The sequence below is a fragment of the Typopeltis vanoorti genome, chromosome 17 (assembly GCF_054136105.1).
Source record: "Typopeltis vanoorti isolate ZY-2024b chromosome 17, IOZ_Tvanoo_1.0, whole genome shotgun sequence".
Lineage (NCBI taxonomy): Eukaryota > Metazoa > Arthropoda > Arachnida > Uropygi > Thelyphonidae > Typopeltis > Typopeltis vanoorti.
The window spans coordinates 112,182,662-112,198,452 of NC_143565.1; the positions used below are offsets into that span (position 1 = coordinate 112,182,662).

General features: G+C 33.0%; 1 protein-coding gene and 1 long non-coding RNA gene across 2 annotated transcripts; both read right to left on the bottom strand.

The window, feature by feature from the left end:
* Positions 1-3,706: 3,706 nt before the first annotated feature.
* On the bottom strand, positions 3,707-8,420 carry LOC150097788 (uncharacterized). Its single transcript, XR_016549683.1, has 4 exons — positions 8,126-8,420; positions 4,808-5,017; positions 4,537-4,587; positions 3,707-3,942 (listed from the first exon to the last, which is right to left on the bottom strand). It is a non-coding gene; the product is annotated as an uncharacterized LOC150097788 (long non-coding RNA).
* Positions 8,421-11,745: 3,325 nt separating this feature from the next.
* Positions 11,746-14,333, bottom strand: LOC150097789 (uncharacterized). The gene is made up of 4 exons (XM_090407356.1): positions 14,279-14,333; positions 12,612-12,956; positions 12,299-12,349; positions 11,746-11,906 (listed from the first exon to the last, which is right to left on the bottom strand). The coding sequence occupies exons 2-4, from the start codon at positions 12,932-12,934 to the stop codon at positions 11,783-11,785; spliced, it is 498 nt and encodes a 165-aa protein (XP_090263482.1). The 5' UTR covers positions 12,935-12,956; positions 14,279-14,333; the 3' UTR covers positions 11,746-11,782.
* Positions 14,334-15,791: the final 1,458 nt, after the last annotated feature.

A 15,791-nucleotide genomic window follows, 5' to 3' on the forward strand; every position in this document is an offset into this window, starting at 1 on the left:
CAAATCCCACAAAAATCTATGAACTACAGAACCTCCAAAAACTAATGTATCCCTTTGTGTGTGGGAGAGGGAGAGAGAGAGAGAGAGAGAGAGAGAGAGAGAGAGAGAGAGAGAGAGAGAGAGAGAGAGAGAGAGAGAGAGAGAGAGAGAGAATAAAAAATTGATATAATGCTTGTTTCATTTTGTTTGAAATACTCGCATTAGTTGAAGTTTAAGTAAATTTTTAAACTAGGAAATAAAGTTTAAGCCAGGTATCCATAAATTGCTGAATTTGTTTTGATGTCAGTAAGTGAAATGATGTAGTAGGTATTTAGTTCTTTTTATGTTAAGATGATGTATGCGGAGATGCATGGAAGCTAAGGTTCTTCGAATTTAAGCAGCCTAATTCTTCTTTGAGATTGGCACTTTCAAGATTATAGAATTTAAAATATCTTTTAGGTTTTCAAGAGGAAATTTTTCAAGGTGTTTCAGTTCACATAATTACACATGACGAATGTTTCTATGATGACTGTTACTATTGAATTGCCTAACACACACACACACACACACACACACACACACACACACACACACACACACACACACACACACACACACACACACACACACACACACAAAAATGAAAACAGCATCTGTTAATCGAGCGCAAACTGCTTTACAATTCTTTCTCCAGAAATGAAAGAAAAAAAAAACTAAGTGAAGTCATCTTAACCATAATTTTCAGACCAGTTTCAAGATGCTGAATCATTTAATAGAATTCCTGTATCCACGAATCCCTGCTTATAAGATAGTGTACTAAATTTTGTACACTATCTTATTGGCCTGTTATGACTTGTTTCGGCAGTGGAAACTGTCTCTTCAATGGGCCGACTCTGCTTACGTTTTTCGAATGGTTAATACTGAAGATCTTGTTTAGGAATTTTTGTATTCGCATCATTCATTGGACATCCTCCATGTAACTGTGTTCATGTGTAGTTATGTTCTATTAAATGGATTTTTGTTTAATTCTTTCATTACTTGTTCCATTTCTTTTATGATCAATAGAATATATTTTGTTGTAGGATATACGATATAGACCACATACTTTCCTATCATTTGCTGTCTGTGACCTTTTACAAATATACAGAAAATGCGCCTTAGAACCGTCTTAGTAATCTGCATTAAGGATGATTTAATTTTGGGATAACACCTCCTATATTTAAAAACTTGCATCTCATTAAGTACAGAAGTCAACGTATTACAACAGAATTACTTTTATATATGAATATGCATGATTTGCTGTGTTTTATTTTATTTTTTCAACATGTACCAAGAAATAACATATTTCAATCTTTGATTTCCTCATATTTAATGGAATAATTTAAATTTGGTAATTTCACAGCTAATATTCACAAAACTAGATACATCTTTTCCAACAAATCTCAGTATGATTTAATTGCATTTTCATAATAATAATCTTGTCAATTTTTATTATTAAAATCAATCAACTTTTAATACTTTTATTCATTTATTCCGTGTGATGATACAGCGTTCCCCCTTTATCCGGAGGTTCACAGTACCTTAGTCCCCACAAATTTTATCCGGGCTCCGGAATCGGCATAGGCTGACGAATCAGACCATGGCTGCGTCAGTATTCCTGACTGTAATCGCCTCAATGCCAGTCTCTGATTGTACCGACTCATGTTGTCGCTTGGGATGAAACTCAAATTCACTGTAAAAATGTCAACAGCACTCTCATTTTACATGTGAAGTCAGGAACAAATATTCACGCAATTGAGAAAAGTAGTTTTAAACATTGTTTAGTGGTCCGGTATCCCCATGATCAATTCCTTCTTCCGTTTATTTTCTACGGTCGTCTCACTTACATGTGACATTTATTTGCGATTTCTGCAAGATGAAATACCGCCGATGCTAAATTAAAAAGCATCTTGATGATTGTTTCTTGGTGTGCAAAATTGGCCACTGAGATCTGTGAATCTAAGCAATTTGCATCTCCGAGGCAGACAAATATGGAAACACAACATGCATAGTTCTCTGAAAATACACATGCATTTTACATACTGCGATCCACATTACGGAACAGTCCACAACTATACGCACAGATGAGCAGCATTATGTGTTGAGACTAAAGACAGCTTTTTCGAACGCCAATTACAGAAATGAATTGTAACTTCTTGAAAACACACTTGTCCAGATACGTTTTGCTTATTTTACCATTGAAAGGTAATGTCCGTTTTAATGTAAATACCATATCTACATAATATTTCGGTTCCATACCCATATTCATAGGAAGTTTTTCTTTCTTTCTTTTTTTTACTCAATATCTGTTTTATATGCTTTTAAAAAGTATACACATTCTTCTTGTTTCAACTTGTAAAATAAAAATTATCTTGAAAATAAAAATCTAAACTAAGGATAAGAATAGGAAATGGAGGGGGGAAAAAACATTAAAAATTGACACCAGAACAAGCAACATCCCAATCTTCGATAAAGTAAGGCATATTTTAAGTGATTCATTTTAATTTTTATTTTTCAATATATATGAAGCATACAGAGCGAGATATACAGTGGCAAACGCCTGTGTGTTCTGCAGTTCATATATGAATATCATTAGCCACTCAGCATTTAGTGTCCACGTTCGCCACTCGAAGGCTGCGTACTGGCTCTCTAAATGAGTAACTTAGGCGCAATATATGCAGGATGGTTCAAAATTCCATTGTAACTTTGATGTACAAACTTTGAGAGGAAGTAGAGAACATCAAAATCAACCATATTCACATAGGAAAGCATGACCGGAAACGCCACACGAAAGTGATAGGTGGCGCTGTTCGCCAGCACTCCAGGTGAGCAATTGGTTCTTCCTCATCCAAACTTTTGACGTCGTACGAAGAACATGCGACGTTTAACAAACGGTGAGAATGCAGACATGCACCTTGTTTACCATATTATGTATCCAACTACTATTGAACTGTTCAGTTATGCCTAATAAAGTATTTTACCCTACTTACTGCCTCGTGTTATTTCTGTATCTTTGTGTCCCTGTTAGTACCTTCCGGTGGCGTTTCCGGTCATGCTTTCCTATGTGAATATGGTTGATTTTGATGTTCTCTACCTCCCCTCGAAGTTTGTACGTGGAATTTTGAACCACCCTGTATATTTTTTAATTCAACGGAGACTGTATGTTTGATTAGAGAATGATATAATCATATATACATTATTTTTACTTTTATATATGAATAGGCATGATTTCCTGTGTTTTGATTTATTTATGTCACTGACGTCTACCAATAAATAGCATATTTTAATCTTAAAATTTGATTTCCCCATATTCACGGGAATAATGTAAAATTGATAATTTCTCAATTAATATTCACAAAACTAGATAGATGCCAAAAAAATATTTTTTTTCAAGAAATATCAGTATAATTAACTAATCATTTATAATAATCAACTTATTATAATTTAATAATCATAACTTAATAATCAACTCACAGGAGAACTGTGATGTGATTGTTAAAATCACGAATCAACCAACACTTCAAATATGTACAATTGAAATAAAACTGAACCCCCATTGATTTAATTTTGTTTGATTGTATATAAATACTTTTTTAAATTGCTTAAATTAACTTCTAACACCAAACGTGTGCTTTATTTATTAATAAGCATACGTCACCAGTAGAAATGATAGATGAAAAAAATTCCATTTAAATAAATGCATTAATTTTTATTTAGGTGTGAATCATTACAAATGCAAAACTGGAACTCATCACAGGACTTAGTACAGTCAATATTTCATACACACTTCATTTTCTTCTTTATTTTACTAGAGGCGTTATCTTTCCTATCTTTGAAATATTGTTGTAAACACAGGACACACCCTCGTCCTACTGCCAGACTCTTTCTATTTTTACGAGATCGCGCAGAATTCCAAAATCCATCCTGAAATGCAAAATATAACTACAAAAATGAAACAGCCGTTAACAAGTATAGAAAATTAAAATGTTTATCGTAAAGAACAATAGATTGGCGTTTAATTATCTTTAGAATGTTTTCATGTTAAATTTTAATGTTCAAATATTTTCCTCCACAATCATTTTATTATTACTTTTAAAATCATTCACCGTAGACCACACTGTCTACTGAGCATGCGTATAGACGTCGTATTTAAAAAAAAAAACAAGGAAATACATGTATTATATTATTGTTATTGTTACCTTAGTGATTTAAGTGAACTGTTTCCATTGTTATTCAAATAAAGCTCGATGGGAAAACTAAACAAAGACGCGATTAGAATTAGTTTTATCAGAAGTTAAAATCAGCTTCATGTAAGGATCTGCACGTAACAAAAACACGTGATTTCCAGGCTGTTTTAATCTACTTCGTATAAAAAAATTAAGTGATATCACATTAAAAAAAAGACATGTAATAAAAGTGAAACAAACACTAAACAAAAAGCGAGGTACCAGAGTTAATACATAATAATTAAAATAATAATAATTGGTTCAAAGAAATTTTCTGTACAGTCATACTTACTTTGTTTTACCACCCTGCTCTCTACGGAAGATAGTAAAGTCGAATACGCCCCTAAATACGAGAAAATAATATTTTGTATCTTTTTTTCCATTCATCAATTTGCTGTCACCTAACAATTTTAATAATAATTTTTAATATATTTTTAAATATGATAAAACATAGATTAATTTTAAGATACCAGATGGCGCAAAGTATGAAAAGGAAATTATATGATAAAATATAGTGAATGCAAGAAAATAATATCCACTGGTTAAATTGCATTCATACTTACGGAATAAGTACATCGAAAGCATAGGGCTTCCCTTCGGCATCTGTAGCAACGCACTTTGCTTTCACGGCGTTTTCGGGATCCACAGCTAATGTCAGCAAAGGATCAGTTACTGCTTCATCTTCGGCAGGTGCTGATTGAACCTCCGCCAGTAATGCTAAGCAACCGACCAAAATCAAAGCAATCTTCATTGTTAGAGTTTTCCTTTAAACACTGAAATAATAACAATATATTTATTTCATTGTGAGAATACCTAAAACCCAATGTTTGATATTTTGTCTTCAACGTTATTCGACATTAAAAATAAATAACGAAAATTGCATATCTCTTTAATGTAAAAGCAGTTCTTTATGTTAATAAAGAACTGCTTTTACACTAAATATTAATAATTTATTAATTCAGCATAAATTAAAATTATATCATTTTATAGCGTTTTAAAATTTATACATTCTTAAGGCAGTTCTTTGATATTAGTCTGATAGCAGTTTTTTAATTACTGGAATCGATAAGCTCCTTGCTTAATTAATCAGACTCAAAAATTGATTATAAAAATTAATTAATTAATTAATTTTAATGTATATGGTGGTTACATCATAATTATTTATAATTAACTTTTGCAAGCCTCATTACTTGAGGGAAAAAAATTAAATGTTTCCACTTTCTAGCTTCGTAGCGATTTCTATAAAGCAGCACCTTTAGCAGAAACAGACCTTTATTGGTTCGAGTCTCGCTTCTAGTTCGATTCAACAAAAAGCTCCCCTAGTCGTTGACTAGAGGAGTTTTTTGTTGTTGTTTTCATCCGGAGTTAGTCGATCTCGGCGAAGGCAAGTGCAGGTTTTTTCTCTCCGAACTCGGTTTTTAAATTAACATATCAGAAAATTCGTAAAATTCATTCTCTTTCAGACAATAGTTAGACATGAGTTGGGGTTTAGGATCAAGAGATGGCGGCAGTTATCTGATGTATACTTTCTGTCTTTCCTCCAATGCCTGCCTTGAAAATCATCAAATGGCCATTTGATATGAGTAAAACAGCCCCATACGTTGCCAATGGAGACGTGAGACAATTTATTCATTTATTTTAACTTGTACTGTAATATAGCACATATATGAAAAAATTTATATATATATATATGAATAAAAGTCAAAACTGATTTCTTCAGGTGTGGTAACACTTAAAGCAAATTAAAAAAAAAAAAAAGAAGCACACGGTGGGCTTCAAGAAATCAGGATATGAAAAAATCTAAGCTAATTAGGAACTTTTATTCACTCAAATGAACACAAGAACGATTCGCACCTAATAAGCATCATGAAGGCCTTAAAACATTAGTAATGAACAAATCATCCTACACCCTTAGTTCGGAAGAAGAAGAAGAGCATATTCTCTCAAAAGGTCTTAATTTTGCTCCTTCTCCAAAATGCAACCCTAGAGAATTGTTTCTTGCTAAGATAAAATAAAGCTAGCTCACTGCTTCCTACAACAGACAATAGTAAACTTACTTCGTATGGGGGCAATATTTGCTATTAACAACGCAAAACCACCAGTCGACAATATTTCTCTGGTGAAAGATTAGCCATCAAAAAACTAAAAAGGAATAGAGATATTATTATCCTCCAAGCAGACAAGGGCAATGCAACGGGCGTACTAAATAAAACAGTTTATCGCGAAAAAATCCTGACGTTACTAGAATCAGATACCTACTCTGAACAAGACCGAGACCCAACGAGAGAAATATATAATCGAACAATCTCCTTAAGACGACAACGAAACTTCCAAGAAACACACGTCTTTCTCTTCGGTCCTTACATCCACTAATTCCAAGATTATAGCCTTCCAAAGGTGCATAAAGCAAATTGTCCACTCAGGTCAATAGTTGCTAGTATTGATTCACTGACAAATAAATTATCAAAAAATCTAGCGTCCTCCTTAAAATGTCTAGTAGGAAAATCTTTCCCTTACTTTAAAAATTCAATGGACTTCTCTTCTAAAATCAAGAATATGAAGCTGACAATTCCGATATTGTGGCGAGCTTTGATGTTGTAGCTCTTTTCACAAATGTTCCACCGTTAGATGTTCTCAGTATTTTAAAAAACAAGATCTCTGAAAAGAATTTTCCTCTCCTTTCACGCTGTATTAGTTCGGGATATTTTTAAGTTCGAAGAGAAAATTTACAAACAGAACAAAGGACTACCTATGGGTAGCCCCCTGTATCCAATACTGGCCAACATGTTCTTCGAAGATTTCGAGGAAAAAGGCATCTCTAAAGCAAATTTAAAACCTAGAAAATGGCTCCGCTATGTGGACGATATATTCCTTATTTGGGAGCATGGTGTTGAGAATCTTCACATCTTCCTAAATCATTTAAACAACTTCCACCAAGACATTACATTTACCGTCGAGATTGAAGAAAATGGTTCCCTTTCATTTCTAGACATGAAACGTACTAAGACGTCTGATTCTTTAAGGTTCTCAAATCTTCAGGAAATGAACACACACGGATAGATACCTACACCCATCCTCACATCACATTTACCCGCACAACAGTTAGATATCATTTCAACTTTGGCACACCGAGCTCGGTCAGTATTGTCCGATGAAGAAGAACTAAAAATTGAACTAAAATATCTAGAAAGAACTTTCTTAAATAATGGATACTCTTCCAAAAACATTAAAAGGCAACTATACCAGCGCCCTCGAAACAACACAGAGATCCCTAACAACCCCAAGGGTTATATTTCTTTACCGTACATTAACTCGCCCTCCCGAAAACTAGGAAGAATTTTGAAAAAATTAAATATAAAAACGTGTTTCTCAACTCTTCTAAAACTAAGGTCAGTTCTAAGCCAACCAAAACAAGCTCATGACCATCTTCAGTTCCCCGGTGTATATAAGGTAATATGTGATGTCATTTTTGACGAAACATGTTGTGTGCTTCATTAAATTAACTTGTCTGTTTCTCGGTTTCAGTCAGTCAAAAAAAAAGATAAAGAAGTTATGCTTACCTCTTTTGACAACAAATTTAATTAATCTCATAATTCGTATAACTGAATAATTAATATATCATTTAGGAATCTAAAATATTGTTATTTTCAATTAATCGACTCAAAAACTTTGCTGTTATCCTTCCAAATGCCGTTCAGGAGGATAGAAATCAAGTTAATCCGAAATATTTATTTATATTTGTGAATTATATAATACACGTACAAAAAAAAAGAAATATCGGTATTTTTAAGATGGCAAACTTGTAAATGTAGAACAAAAAATTGAAAACTGCTAGCATTTCATGTCATAAACAATCAAACATCCTTTTTAGAGTTACATACCCTCTGTAAGGAACGAACAGCAAATGGAACAGCTTTAGGATTTCTTCTAGTGTTCGCTCTCAGCTGAAATATTCAACTGACGACCGGTTTTCGATTTTGCTTTTAATGTGAGTTTTCAACTAACGGTCACCTGAATTGGGAAGCGGTTCCTGGAATAAAGGAAGGAAGAGGGGGAAAAAAGATAAGAGCAGGTAGATGTTCCGGTCAAATAATCTTTGTTAAAACGGCCTTTAAAATAATCTACGTGAATCTGCACTTCAGAAAATCGTAAGAGGTCTTTAAAAATTCTTAACGTTTAGTTATGAAAGGGGAAAAGAGTGGAAAAAAAGAATAAATTTATATTTTTGTCCATCATTTTAAGTTAAATTTATATGCTTTTCTAAAGAGCTTAGTGGTAATGCAAGAGATATGATAGGGCCAGTGACGTCTATAAATATGTGACAGTCCTTATCTATCCACCGCAGATCTCTTTGAAATTATAATGGAAGATGTACGCAGCTGGTTAAGGCGGATGCTGCTTAGCTTATCTTTAGGTTCCTGTGGATGAGCATCCGGTAAATGAAATTCGGCAAATCCCACAAAAATCTATGAACTACAGAACCTCCAAAAACTAATGTATCCCTTTGTGTGTGTGGGAGAGAGAGAGAGAGAGAGAGAGAGAGAGAGAGAGAGAGAGTAAAAAATTGATATAATGCATGGTTTCATTTTGTTTGAAGTACTCGCATTAGTTGAAGTTTAAGTAAATTTTTAAACTAGGAAATAAAGTTTAAGCCAGGTATCCATAAATTGCTGAATTTGTTTTGATGTCAGTAAGTGAAATGATGGTATTTAGTTCTTTTTATGTTAAGATGGTGTATGTGGAGATGCATGGAAGCTAAGGTTCTTCGAATTTAAGCAGCCTAATTCTTCTTTGAGATTGGCACTTTCAAGATTATAGAATTTAAAATATCTTTTAGGTTTTCAAGAGGAAATTTTTCAAGGTGTTTCAGTTCACATAATTACACATGACGAATGTTTCTATGATGACTGTTACTATTGAATTGCTTAACACACACACACACACACACACACACACACACACACACACACACACACACACACACACACACACACACACACACACACACACACACACACACACACACACACACACAATGAAAACAGCATCTGTTCATTGAGCGCAAACTGCTTTACACTTCCTTGTCCAGAAAAGAAAGAAAAAAAACTAAGTGAAGTCTCCTTAACCATAATTTAACCATAATTTTTAGACCAGTTTCAAGATGCTGAATCATTTAATAGAAGTCCGCGCGGTTAGCCTAGTGGCGTTCCGCTTCGCAACCATATGCCTGGGGAAGGAGTGTTCTACTTTCCATTCCCGTCAACGACGTGAGGAGCTTAAGGATCTTCCTCAGCCATAGCCAAGTTAGCCGGTCTTGGGCGAGGAAAGCAGGGTTTTTCCGCTAGTTTATCTGGGGTTTTTCATCCCGCAAGCAGGCAAACCGGTCGAGGACACACACACGGATTACAGTCAGGAATACTGACCCAGCCTTAGTCTGATTCGTCAGCCTATGCCGGTTCCGGAGCCCGGATAAAATTTGGGGGAACTAGATTGTAGCGTGAACTCCCGTATAAAGGGGGAACGCTGTATCATCACACGGAATTTATTTATTTACTTATTTAATATAATTCTTTTACCCAGTAATCCTGTCTATAAGATATAGTGTACTAAATTTTGTTACAAATATGAATTTATTCAAATAATTTAATAAATTATTTATGCAATTGTTGGCCTGTTATGACTTATTTCGGCAGTGGGAACTGTGTCTTCAATGGGCCGACTTTGCTTCCTTTTTTCGAATGGTTAATACTAAAGATCTTATTTAGGAATTTTTCTATTCGGAAAAATTATATATTTTGGGAGTATGGTGTACATTCTCTACACCATACTCCCAAATAAGGAATATATCGTCCCCCACATAGCGGAGCCATGTTCTAGGTTTTAATGTTGCTTTAGAGATGGCTTTTTCCTCGAAATGCTCGAAGAAAATGTTGGCCAATATTGGAGACAGGGGGCAACCCATAGCTAGTCCTTTGTTCTGTTTGTAAATTTTATCTTTGAACTAAAATAACTCGAACTAATACAGCATGAGAGGAGAGCAAAAATCTTTTCACAGATCTTGTTTTTTAAAATACTGAGAATATCTTCGAAGTCCTCACGTCGTCGACGGGGATTGAATCCAGGACACTACTTCCTCAGGAATATGGCTGCGAAGCGCAAAGCCACTAGGCTAAGCGCGCGGACGATTTTGATAACAATAATTTCATATTTTCAATCACCAACCCACCCAACTCTTCAATATACATACAGTGGATATAAAACTGAACTCATCATCATCATCATCATCATCATCATGCATATCAAGGATTTAGGCCTAGCTTGGCCTGTTCCGGCCTTAGAAGTCATCGTTGAATCGTTTAAGAGGACGTCCTGGTTTTCTTTTTCCTAATGGCTTGTACTTTACAGCTTGTTTTGGTAATCTTTCTGTTTTCATTCTTTGAACGTTCCACCCATTTATGGGTGGAACGTTCAAAGAATGTGGAAAAAATTAAAAAAATTTTTTAATTTTTTCTATTACTGAGTCTTGGTTTAATTCTTTCATAATTTCTTCATTTCTTTTGTGATCAAATAGGGTATGCTTTGCAGTTTTTCTCATAAACTTGATTTCTGCTGTTGTTAATCTTTGTTTGTCTTTTTGTTTTATTGTCCAGATTTCGCTTCCATACATTAAGACTGGTAGGGCTAATGTATTGTATACTTTTAGTCTGGTTTGTTTTTGAACTAGGTTTGGTTTAAATATAGAGTTAATTACACCTGTTATTTTTAAATATTTTGCAATTTTTACGCTTATATCTTTTTTTCATTTTCGTATGTGATCATACATCCTAGGCAGTTCAGTTAAATGAATTCACCTTTTCTAAGATCTTATTATCTATTACTATTTTAGTTTTTGCTGGATCTTGTCCTTTAAAGGCCATAGTTTTTTATGTTTCTGTTGATATTATCATACCATAATTCCTGGCTATCTCATTTAGATCTAAAATAGCTTTCTGTAAGTTATCTTCAGAATTTATAATTATTATTTGGTCGTCGGCAAAAAGGAGAGTGTTTAAGTTCACAGTAGGAGAAAGTTCAATACCTTGGTGTAAATTTTTATTTCATTTTATTATTATTTCAATTAGGTGAATATTAAAAAGATTTTCGGTAAATGGACATCCCTGTCGGACCCCTTGGTTTTTCTCTGTCGTACATGATAGCTCGTGATTTAATCTTATTTGTATTTGATTGTTTTCATATATACTTCTGATAGCTTTTAGGATATTATTTGGTATTTGTCTTTCTTTTAAACTGAACTCCTTTGTTTTAATTTTGTTTGTTTACATATAAATACTGTTTAAATTCTTTAAATAAGCAGTAACTTTTAGCACAAAAATTATAAAATTATGCTTCATTTAGTTAAACATAATTCAGCAGTAGAAATAACAACGCAGTTTTAATAAATGCATTAATTTTTTATTTAGGTATGAATTCTTACAAATCTGTAACTCATCACAGGATTTTGCACAATCAACTATTTAATACACACTTCATTTTATCGGTTAATTTTCTTGTAGCTTTATCGTTCCGATCTTTGCGTGAGTTATTGTCGTAAAGTGAGGACACACCCTCGTTCTCCTGCCATTTTCTATTTTTACGAAATCACGAGGAACCCCAATATCCATTCTGAAATGCAAAATAAAATTAGATAAATGAAACAGCCGGTAACAAGCATAGAAAAATTGAAATGTTTGTCGCAAAGAATAATAGCCTGGCGTTTATTTATCTTAAGAATTTTTTATGTTAAATTTTAATGTTCAAATATATTCCTCTACTACTAACATTTTATTATTACTTTTAAAATCATTCACCGTAGAAAACAGTATCTACTGACCATGCGTACAGATGTCATTTAAAAAACAAGTGAATTCAATATTCTATTATTGTTGTTGTTACCTTAGTCATTTAATATTGGTACACTTAAGATGTTTAGTCATCAGATATCATATACACATATTATTAATACATAATAATTAAAATAATTGGTTTCAAAAATTTTTCTACAGAGTCATACTTACTTTGTTTTACCACCCTGCTCTCTTTGGTAAATAGTAAAGTCTGATACGCCCCTAAATTCGAGAAAAGAATATTTTCTATTTTATTCTATTCATTAATTTACTATCAACTAATACTTTTAATAATAGTTGCTAATGTATTTTCGATTATGGTACAACACAGTTTAATTTTAAGATAACAGATGGCGCTGATATCAAAAGGAAAAGCATTTTAAGCGATAAGGAAAAAACTGCACCTCAGCTGATAGGTAATAAAAGAAAGAAATTGTGAATGTTAGAAAATAATATCCAATGGTTAAATTGCGTTCATACTTACGGAATAAGTGCTTCGAAAGAATAGGGCTTCCCTTCGCCATCTGTAGCAAAGCACTTTGCTTTCACAGCATTTTCGAGGTTGTCAGATAATGCCAGCACAGCAGTAGTTCCTGTACTATCATTAGCTTCGTCTTCCTGTCCACCTTTTTCTTCATCTTTACCTGCTTCATCTTCTCTTTCTTCTTCTTCATCTTTTCCTGCTTCATCTTCTCCTCCTTGTTCATCTTTGCCTGCTTCATCTTTGCCTGCTTCATCTTCCGCAGGTGCTGATTGAACCTTCACCAGTAATGCTAAGCAACCGACCAAAATCAAAGCAATCTTCATTGTTAGATTTTTCCTTCAAACACTAAAATAATAATAATAAATTGAATTCATTGTGAGAATACCTTAAAATGTTTTATATTCAACGTTATTCTAAATTTAAAATAAATAACAAAAAAGTTCTATGATATTTTTCTTATAGCAGTTTTTAAATTAGTGGAATCTTCCCTTCCTCTATTCATGAGACTTCCACAAGTTGATTATGTTGATTAAACATAGAATTTAAAATTAATTAATTAATTTTAATGTACATAGTCGTTATCAGAATTACTTATAATTAACTTTTGCAAGCCTAATCTAGAGAAAAGATTACATGTTTTGACCTTCTAGCCTCGTAGCAATTTCTGGTTCTATAAAGCAGTACCTTCAGTAGTAACAGACCTTTATTGGTTCGATAACAGTCGTCGACTAGAGGAGCTTTTTGTTGTTGTTGTTCTTTTCCCGAGTTAGTCGATCTCCGGTACAGGCAAGTGCACTTTTTCTCCACGAACTCGGGTTTTAAATTAACATCTCAGAAAAATCGTATAACCCATTCTATTTCAGACAATAATACATGACTTAAGGTTTAGGATCACAAGATTGCGCAGTTATCTCTGCTGTATACAGTACTTTCTTCTTCATCTTTATCTGCTTCATCTTCTCCTCCTTCTTCATTTTTACCTGCTTCATCTTCCGCAAGTGATGATTGAACCCAGTAATGCTAAGCAACCGACCAAAATCAAAGCAATCTTCATTGTTAGATTTTTCCTTTAAACACTGAAATAATAACAATGGATTGAATTCCCTCCTATGCTTTGAAAATCATGAAATAGCCACTTGATATGCCCATCGATTTCCAAATGTTAGTTGAACCTAAGAGATCTCCACATGTTGAGAATGGAAAATAAAAAAAAATACGACGAAACATAATTTATTTATTTATTTTTACTTGTAATGTAAAAAAAAATATAGAAAAGCGGTTATGTTTACCATTTTGGACGCCAAACCTATAAGGGAGTAATATAATTGTTTAAAATACGTTTATTTTTTAAAAACAAAAATTAATTAATCTCATAATTCGTATAACTGAACAATTAATATATCATTTATGATTCTAAAATAGTGTTATTTTCAATCAATCGACTGATTCAAACACTTTCCTGTTATCCTTCCAAATGCCGTTCAGGAGGATAGAAATCCAGTTAATCCAAATATTTATTTATATTTTTGAATTATATAATACACGTACAAAAAAAAAGAAATATCGGTATTTTTAAGATAGCAAACTTGTAAATGTAGAACAAAAAATTGAAAACTGTTAGCATTTCATGTCATAAACAATCAAACACCCTTTTTAGATTTACATACCCTCTGTAAGGAACGAACAGCAAATGGAACAGCTTTAGGGTATCTTCTAGTGGTCGCTCTCAGCTGAAATATTCAACTGACGACCGGTTTTCGATTTTGCTTTTAATACGAGTTTTCAACCAACGGTCACCTGAATTTGGAAGGGGTTCCAAGAATAAAGGAAGGAAGAGGGAAAAAAAGTTGATATTCCGGTTAAATAATCTTTCGTTTTTAAAATCTTGAATCTGATTTAAAACATCGAGAGAGATATCTTTAAAAAAATTAAAATTTTGTTATAAAAGAAAAAGTAAAAAAGATAATAAATTTAAATTTTAAATTTTTGTCTGATATTTACTGCAACGTGTCAATTTATATGGTTTTTCCAAAGAGATTGGTGATAATTCAATGGATAGGCTAGTGCAGTGTGAGTGACCTTTATACATATGCGACAGTCGTTATCTATCTTCCGCAGATCTCTTCGAAATGATAGTGGAAGATGTACACAGCCAGTTAATGCGGATGCTGCTTAGCTTACTTTCGGTTCATCAGGATGAGCATCCGGTACAGGAAAGTCGGTAAATCCCAGAAAAAACTATAAACCACAGAACCCCAAAGAAAATAATGTATTCCTTGGTTTGGAAGAGTGAATAAAAAATTGTTATAATACACGATTCAATTTTGTTTGAAATACTTGCATTAGATGAGGATTAAGTAACTTTTTAAAATAGGCAATAAAGATTAATTCCACAAACTGATGAATTTTTTCCGATATCAGTAATTTATTATTCACGAAAATAGCATCTTTAAGTCTCCTTTAGCTTAATTTTAGACCAGTTTCGACATGCTAAATCATTTAGTAGGATTCTTTAGAAATATGAATTTATTCAAACGATTTGTAATAATTATTTGGCCAATTTATTTAAATCGTTTTAGAAATCACCAAACTATCTTAAACATCATCGTCAATCGCTTTTCAAGTATTTAGGTCTGTTATGACTTGTTTAGGCCTTGGAAACTATCTCTTCAATGGGCCAACTTGGCTTCCTTTTTTCGAATGGTTAAGATCTTATTTAGGAATTTTTCTATTCGCATTGTTTGGACATCCTCCATGTGTTCATGTTTGGTTATTTTCTTTTACATGGTTCTTGGTTTATTTCTTTCATTGTTTATTTCATTTCTTTTATGATCAATAGGATATATTTTGTTATTTTCCTATTATCCATTCAGGTGCTATTAATCCTTGTTCATCTTATTTATATTTTTCATCCAGAATTCAATGCTTTCTTTCATAATCCATAAACTGTGTAGCTTTTGCGTTACTTCTAACATCTTCAGCCACAGTAGTTATCACCTAGTCATTGAAAAAAAAAAGTGTGTTTAAATTAATATTAGATAATAGCTCAATATCTTGATTGTAATTTCTATTCCATTTTTTTGTTTATTATTTCACTTAAAAATATCTTAGGGACATCCCTCTCGAACGCATTGGGTTTTGACTCTCAAAGATATCTGAGTACTTCAATCACTTCTGTAT